The sequence below is a fragment of the Myotis nattereri genome (genome assembly GCF_964212035.1).
Source record: "Myotis nattereri genome assembly, chromosome: 4".
Classification (NCBI taxonomy): Eukaryota; Metazoa; Chordata; class Mammalia; order Chiroptera; family Vespertilionidae; genus Myotis; species Myotis nattereri.
Window position 1 is genome coordinate 102,994,190 of NC_138079.1, and position 8,370 is coordinate 103,002,559.

The following is an 8,370-nucleotide window of genomic DNA, read 5'->3' on the forward strand; positions in this document are numbered from 1 at the left end:
AGCTTGGGAAGCCACTGAACCCAACCCTCCACACAACAAGAGTCAGGTGGAGCCTACTGAGTCTTTATTGTGTCCACGATGCAATGGTCAGCAGCCTGAGGGTCAGGGGCCCTAGGGACCAAGGCAGACCTGGGTGCTGGGGCAGCCTGCCCACCTGGCCCACCACCGTGGACGTCATAGGCCCAGACACGGTCCAGGCCCTCACCCACCACAGCCACAGGCTGCCAGGTGGGGAGGGGGAAGCGTCCCGACACCACGCGGGCCCCCTCTGGTAGTTCTGCCTGTAGCTTTCCCTCCAGCAGTGGGAGCTGTGGGAGAGAGCAGGAGTGGGGTGGGCAGGGCAGAACACAAGTGCCCCCTCCCAGCTCCTCCAGGCCCAGCACATACACTGGTGGCCTGGGCCTTCCCTGGGGCTACCAATCCCTACACCTACCACGCTGGGGGCCAGGAACACACACACGTTGTGGCAGTCCCTCAGGCTCACCTGTGGGAAGAGGTCACCCCAGTAACGAATGGAATTCCAGCCCTGGAAGCGGTCTAATGGGCATGGGGTTACCTCAGCTTCTGAGTGCAAGCCCCAGCTTGCCCAGGAGGCAGGGACACCTGGGGCTGTCAGCAAGGTAGCCACGCCGGAACTGAAGCGTGGAGATCAGGTGTGGGGTCTGAAGGAGTCCAAGACTCCCCAGGTTACCTTCCAGAGATCCTCGCGGTGGTAGCAGACACTGCCGGCACAGCCTGCCCTCCAGGCATGCAGCCTTGCCAGCCCCACCAGCCACGGGTTCAGCTCATAGCCCACAGCGGGGCGGAGACCGCATCTGTGGGCAGCCAGCACCTGTGCGCACCAACAGCGTCAGAACCCGCAGGTTGGGAGAGAGCAGGGAGCGTGGCCCCCGCCCCGCCCCCCACGGCTTACAATCCTGCCATCGCCAGAGCCCAGGTCCACCAGCTTTCCAGAACGGCCTCGCAGCAGCGACAACACGTGCTCCACCTGCCGCACACTCGCCCCAACATAGGGCACCTGGGCAAGGAGACATGTGGCTGAGAGGGCTGGAGTCGATCAGCCACTCGGGCTCTTCACACGCCTGGTCCCCTAATCGGAATCATACCGGTGGCGGGCGGAGCCTGCCTCCTGGGCTCCTTTCTTCGCATGAGCTGCCCTGCCCTACCTGACACAGGTCCCAACCCACAGCCGGGCTGGCCCCTAGGCAGCACCCACTCCGCTCACCACAACCAGACTCAGCGCCTCAATGCAGGCCCCGCCCCCAGCCCTGGCCCCGCTCACCGGCAGGAGCCGCGTCCCTCGTAGGCCCCGCCCATCGGCCAGAGCCGCATCCCTCGTAGGCCCCGCCCCAGCCATGACCCTGCCCATCGGCCAGAGCCGCGTCCCTCGTAGGCCTCGCCCCTCACCTGCAGCCGCAGAGGCACCCGGCGGAAGCCCGGCTGCAGGAGCAGCGCCCACACGGCGTAGGCGGCCAGGCCCGAGCCCGCCGCCACCTGCAGCAGCTCCAAGCGGCTGGGCTTGCGCTCGCGCAGCTCCGTCAGCGCCTCGGCCGGGTCGTCCTGCTCCATGGCTGCGGAACACGCTGCTCAGAGGTGTCCTTCGCAGGTCTGAGACCATCGCACCGGCCCGAGACCGAGCCGGAAGTGGCGGGGCGGAGGCCGTTGCGACGCCGGAAGGGGCCGACGGGACACGCGACTTGTCCCTTAGCGTTCTGCTCTGCCAGGGCCCAGAGTCCCTCCCTGGCGCTCACCCTAAAGCAGCGGTTTTCAACTGGTGTGCCGCAGGAATTTTGGAAACATGCAGTACCTATGTAGTCAGGGACCTTGACCTCTTTTCCCTTAACTGTCAGATTTTAAAAATGCAAACCAGCCCAGCCTGTTGTTGAGAGTGGAGCTTTGATTCCCAGTCAGGGCACATGCCCAGGTTGCGGGCTCCATCCCCGAGGGAGGGTGGGGTGTGCAGGAGGCAGCAGATCAATGATTCTCTCCCATCATTGATATTTCTATCTCTCCCTCTCCCTTCCTCTCTCTGAAATCAATAAAAATGCATTTTAAAAAATGACAAACCAACCCAACAATAAGCCGTCTGTTGTGAATGAATCAAAATTATACCTCTTTTTTGTCAGATCGTCAAAAAAATATACTTTTTGGTGTGTCCCAGAACTTTAGTAATTAATTTGTGTCATGAGTGAAAAAGGTTGAAAATTGCTGCCCTAAAGCATGGAGCTCGCCATCACCACATGGGACTCCACAGCCAACAGCTAGACCGGGTGGCACAAGGGTAACTCCTCTTGCCTCAGAGCAACTGTCCTTTTCGTTAAATACACTGAAGAAATCGTCACGGGATTCCCTCCCGCCACCCGGTCATCTTGTACCCAAGCAGTTGAAGTCCTGCATTCTCATCACACTTGATACTTTCCTGCCAGGCTGTTTCATCTGGAAAGGTGTTTGCTGGTTTCTTTCTGCATTTAATACCAGTCTTTGCAGGTGACACTCATCATGATCTCCCCTACTCAAATTGATCACTGTGCCTGGTTGCAAAGAATAATCAGAAAGGATATTCAAGTAATATCTGCAGACGTCTCGTGATTATTTCTGGTCTTACGTTTTTCATCGTTCATAACCTGATGGCCATTATGACAGATACTGGGAGTCACAAGATGTCGCCATGATCCAACTAGAATTGCCAAGGTGTCTCATTAACAAGGATCAAATCGATGCCTCACAAAAGGAGAAATGGAAGGACACCAAGTCAGGATGATCTGAAATTAAAACTGGACGCCTTTGGGCTTTGGGGCCTTTGGGCCTTTTTAAAGTCTCTTGAGCATTTTTAAATAGAAATAAATTTGGGCTTCACACACACACAAAAACTTTCCTACCAGTTGTCTCACCTATGAAATTGACCTGGCTACCATCCTGTCTTCACTGACAAAACCCCTCAGGGCTGCTTGATGCTGACAGGTCACCTTTTGACTCCCCATAATTTACAGGAAGTTCCTTATTCTTATTTAAATAATTTTTTCTTTTTTCTTTTCAATCCTCACCTGAGGGTATGTTCATTGCTTTTAGAGAGAGAGGAAAGGAAAGAGAAACATGGATGTGAGACAGAAACATAGATTGGTTGCCCCTTATACACACCCCAACTGGGGACTGGAACCCACAACCTAGCGATGTGCCCTGCCTGGGAATTGAACCCATGACCTTTCAGTGTACCAGATACTCCAAACAACTGGCTCAAGCTGATTGTTCTTATATAAGTGGTAAATATTGGACTGGGCATCCTATTTTTTATGATTTTTTTTTCACGAATTTGCATGCCATCCTTGTGCAGGGGCTAATCTCTGCTTCGTTCCAGTTTTGGTCTATGTGCTGCCGAAGCGAGCACTGGGTATGCTATTTTTAAAAAATATGTTTTTATTGATTTTAGAGAAAGGAAGAGGAATGGAGAGATAGAAACATCCATCGACTGCCTCCTACACACCCCCTACTGGGGATGGAGACTGCAACCCGGGCATGTACCCTGACCTGGAATCGAACCAGTGACCTCTTGGTGCATGGGTTGATGCTCAAGCCACTGAGCCACACGGGGTATGCTATTATAGCTACTTTTGAAGTCATCAAGGCAGCACTTTGCCTCTGGCTACCTCAGCCCAGCTGACTGAATTACACACTTACTCTAGTTTGTGCTCTGGCCAAAGGCAAAACCAAACATTTATATCAATAGTTGCTATGCCTTTGGGGTAGTTCGTGACCACAAGGTTTCCTTACCTCTAATGGGGATACAACTAAGTATGGCTCTTAAGACCAAAAACTATTAGATGCCATACTCCTACCCGCCACCTTGGCTATTAAGACGCTTGGACATTCCCAGCTTGACTCCCTGGAGGCTAAAGCGTACAACCTCACTCATATATTTCCACCAACAACGCTGCTCTCAAAGGAACCAATAGCCAAGCCTCTGTCATGGTACAAAGGGAGGCTCCCCAAATGATAATGTAGAAAAACTGACTAGGAATGCTCTAAAATTGGCCCCATTAAAGGAAAAACAATACTGGAACTCTAATAATTATTGGTTTGATGAAAAGAGAGAACTCTGGCTTGAGCCAAATAACAATCCACTCCAGCCAGAAATTCTAAATTCCCATTACTGTGCACGCATTGAATTGTTGGTCACTGATAAAATTATAACCGTCATGAACTAATACTGGTGTGGAAATGTTAATACGGCCACAAAAAGCATCTACTTTTCTTGCCCCACCTGCCCAAAAAATAATCCAAAAGAAACTGTCCACACCACCCACAAACATTTTAAATTGCCTAACAGATCATTCAAGGTGTGGCAAATGGACTTCATTCATCTAACCCGCAACCTGGGTATGTGCCCCCCACCCCCACCCCATCTCATAGATACAAGTATGTCTTGGTAATAATATGTGTTTTCCCCTTGAGTCAAAGCCTTTCCACATTGACAAGCTACATGTCTATTCATTGCCTAATCCTATTGGTGGTGGGGGGGGGGCGGGGGGGAGAGGGAATCATCCCTACCTGGGAAACCCCTCTTGAGCTCCATAGTGACTGGAGAACCAGTTTTACTGGTCAAATATTACGGCTAGATGGTGCTATTTGGCCAGTTCTATAGCATTTTCACTTGTCATCCTCTGTACTCAGGACTAGTTGAACAAGCCAACGGTATTATCAAAACTCAATTGGCAAAATTTGTGCAAACCCTCCAAATACCTTGGCTGAAAGCGTTGCCATTGGTCCTTCTAAATCTCAGATCCACCCCCTTTAGAACTCATTAACTCTCAACCTTTGAAATAGTCATAGGGTGCCTGATTCACGTAGCCCCTACCTCTTTTGACCTACAGCTAATAAAAGAGGTACATTTCAATATTCCAAAAGTCTGTTGTGTCCATTGAAATTGACCATGTTTGGCCCTAGCCAGTTTGGCTCAGGATATAGAGCGTTGGCCTGCGAACTGAAGGGTCCCAGGTTCGATTCCGACTAAGGGCACATGCCCAGGTTGTGGGCTCAATCCCGTGGGGGTGTGCAGGAGGCAGCCAATCAATGATTCTCTCTCATCATTGATGTTTCTATCTCTCTATCCCTCTCCCTTGCTCTCTGAAATCAATAAAAATATTTTTTAATAAAAAGAAAAGAACTATGTTTGCCCTGGCCGGTGTGGCTCACTGGCCAGAGCACTGGTACACACACCAAAGGGTCTCAGGTTCAATTTCCAGTTAAGGGCACATACCTGGGGTGTGGGTTTGCTCGCCCCCAGTTGGGGCTTGTTCGAGAGGCAACCAATTGATGTCTCTCTCACATAGATATTTCTCTCTCTCTCTCTCTCTTCCTCCCCTCCCCCCTTCCACTCTCTCTGAAAAGCAATGGAAAAATATCCTCAGATGAGGATTTTTAAACAAGAAAAGAACCACGTTTTAGTTTGCAATAGCACACACCATCTGCTGCGCATGGATAAATTCTTCTGGATAAGTAGAAAGCCAGTTACTCAAAATTTAGGGAACAAGTCCACTGGTTGCAGCAAATTTCACCTGATTCTCCATGGTCCTTTGACCTATTTAGCTGGTTACCTCAGGTCTGAGCTCCTGATTTAGGACCATTATACAAAGTGGATTATATTCTGCTCATTTTTTTTTTTTTGGTATAATTTTCTTTTCTTTTTTTTAAATCCTCACCTGAGGATGTGTTTTTCATTGATTCTATGGAGAGCGGGAAAGGGAAACATCAATCAATTGGTTCTTCATGAACATACGCCAACTGGGGATCGAACCCACAACCTGGGTATGTGCCCTGACTGGAAATCAAACCCGTGACCTTTTGGTGCACAGGGTGATGCTCTAACCACTGAGAACACCGGCCAGGGCTGTTTGTATAATTTTCTTTTCTTTTTTTTTTTTAATATATTTTATTGATTTTTCACAGAGAGGAAGGGAGAGAGATAGTTAGAAACATCGATGAGAGAGAAACATCGATCAGCTGCCTCCTGCACATCTCCCACTGGGGATGTGCCCGCAACCCAGGTACATGCCCTCAGCCGGAATCGAACCAGGGACCCTTCAGTCCGCAGGCCGACGCTCTACCCACTGAGCCAAACCGGTTTCGGCTAATTTTCAAACTTTGTACCTGTTATCTGTCAAGATTCTGTGGAAATGGTGCCCTAACCCTGAATGATGCCGGCTCGTTGCTTTGAGATGCTCTGCAATGCTTCTGACACTGATAGGACAGACTTTCGATGGGAAGGCCCTTCCTTGTTAACCATTTCCAATCTCTATGCACTTTCCCTCCTACATGGAACATGGCAATCGGGAAAGGTGCTTCCTGACTCAGAGGGACAAAACTACCTAATGTAGAAAACTGATTATTGGTCAGTGGTGCTTTCAGAGAAGGATCTTGATCAAAGGGGAGAACGTAGGAAAGAATGAAGGAAGCCTTATAAAACGGGAGTCAGGAAACCTTGCAGGGGGAGCTCTCCTGCGTTCACTGCACCTTGCAGACTCACACAAGGAAGCCTACGTTGTCACTCCAGCAGGAGGAAAATTTTCTCCTTACCCAGCAACAGCCCAGCCAATGAGAAGCCACCACCACCCTCTACTCCTGCTCTGCTCCAATGGACTTTTGCTTATAAATACCTCTCTCAACTTCCTTTTTCTCTATACAATAACATTCGCCTTTGTTCTCCAGACTTGCCTGTGATTCACCATAGTTTGCACGCCCCAAATTGCAGTTCCTCTGCCATTCCCAAATAAACTAGTTTTTGGCTGGTAAAAATAGCTATTTTGGTTTTTTTTGTTTTTTGGGGTTTTTTTGCTATTTTGTTTTTAAGGTTGACACTGGGAAATGGGCTCACTGCGGGTGGGCAATGTCTAGGCCTGGATCCCTGGGTCACAGCCAGGCCCTATACAACTGTCTCAGGGAGACTGGTGGGGGCTCTGTCGATCAGAACACCCCAAAAGCAAGCCAAGCCAAGGAGCAGTTGCAGGGGTACGTTCTCGGCTCCCTCCCACAGCTGGAAGTCCCTGTGTGGCAAGAAACAGATATGCCCTGCTCGGAAGACCTGAGCCCTGGCCAGGAGGGCCAGCTCTACCTGCTCAGAGAATCCTGTCTCCTAGGGGCTGTCACTGCCCTCCCCAGAAAGGAAGGGTGTGCCCTAGGCTCCCAGCGGGGGAAGTCTTCCACAGCACTTGTCTCTTTTCTTGCATTATCCCGTGCCTACAGCCCCAGGAGGCACTCAGAGAAAGCTTGTTGACTAGGCTCCACCCCTGCCTGGCACGCCCTCGTCCTGCTTCGGGCCTGCGGCAGTGGCAGTGCTGGCACAGTTACAGGTACCGCTTCCTACCTTGGGTCATGTGAACATAAATCACAACCCCCGGACCCTCAGGTATGTTCCAGAGGAATTTAAAGACAAAGTTATCTCAAATGAAGATGTCCTAGGAACATTACTGCATGTTTTCCAGACCCTATTCTTAAATGATTTCAATCCCCAGTTGGGTATCTTGACTGTGCTTCCAGAACCCGTTCAATCGAAATACCAAGACCCGCTGTCAGTTCAACATCCAAGGGTGAACGTGCTTGAACACAGACATCATCAGCAAAATATCTTTAAACCGGAAGAAATTCTTTATGACATTGGGTTTCAGTGTTGCCCAAGCAACTAGCTCATTGGTTTCCGCTGGAAAAGGTGTCTTCATTACTAAAGGACTGGCACCAAAAGGCGCCGTTGTATCCATGTACCCTGGTAATGGCACAACTAGTACTTTGCCAAAACATTCTTATATACTGATGAACATAAGTTAAAAAATAAATAAATAACTAGCCCTGTAATCCTTACCGTAAGAATTTGCATTGGAAATTCAGATTTCCAGATTTTTAAATCCTGCCGGGAGCCAGTCCATCCTTGCTGTTTCAAAGGACCTGGCATATATGGCATACTGTTCTTAACATGTTTGCTCACCTTCTTGGCACTATGTGTTGTTTTTTTTTTAATTCTTTTTCTTTTTTATTGGTATTTACTTTATTGAGGTGACATTGGTTAAGAAAATTATGTAGGTTTCAGGCATACAATTGTACAGTACATCATCTGTATATTGTTCCGCACGTGTATTTTGTTATATTTCTTCCATCACCATTTACCCCCTGTATGCGCTATTCCGCCTCCACCTTCCCCCCTCTCCCACCTCCACCGCACAATCCCCACACTGTTGTCCATGTTCATGAGTCTCTCTCTCTCTCTTTTTTTCACAGATCAATGTTGGACAATGCTGAAAGAACAAAGTAAGTGGGAATTAATTTGTGCTACCAATGTTTTAAAAGTAATTTTCTTTGCGGTATGAACAGGTAACTAGCTCTCAC

General features: G+C 49.3%; 1 protein-coding gene and 1 pseudogene across 3 annotated transcripts; one reads left to right on the plus strand and one right to left on the minus strand.

Annotated features, from left to right (window-relative positions):
- Positions 1–53: 53 nt before the first annotated feature.
- On the minus strand, positions 54–1,702 carry ANTKMT (adenine nucleotide translocase lysine methyltransferase; the record flags this gene model as incomplete). 2 transcript variants are annotated; one of them, XM_081089533.1, is made up of 5 exons in its annotated part: positions 1,408–1,701; positions 914–1,018; positions 692–832; positions 434–484; positions 54–308 (listed from the first exon to the last, which is right to left on the minus strand). In XM_081089533.1, exons 1-5 carry the CDS (start codon positions 1,567–1,569, stop codon positions 54–56), a joined length of 714 nt encoding a protein of 237 aa, XP_080945659.1. In that variant the 5' UTR covers positions 1,570–1,701. The 2 variants fall into 2 exon arrangements, with proteins under 2 accessions (XP_080945659.1, XP_080945660.1); XM_081089534.1 differs by lacking the exon at positions 434–484 and having other exon boundaries at positions 1,408–1,702.
- A 5,156-nt stretch (positions 1,703–6,858) lies between these two features.
- LOC308518578 lies at positions 6,859–7,947 on the plus strand (annotated as a pseudogene). The gene is made up of 2 exons: positions 6,859–6,873; positions 6,934–7,947. The product of its transcript is annotated as an uncharacterized misc_RNA (transcript).
- The last annotated feature ends 423 nt before the right edge of the window (positions 7,948–8,370 follow it).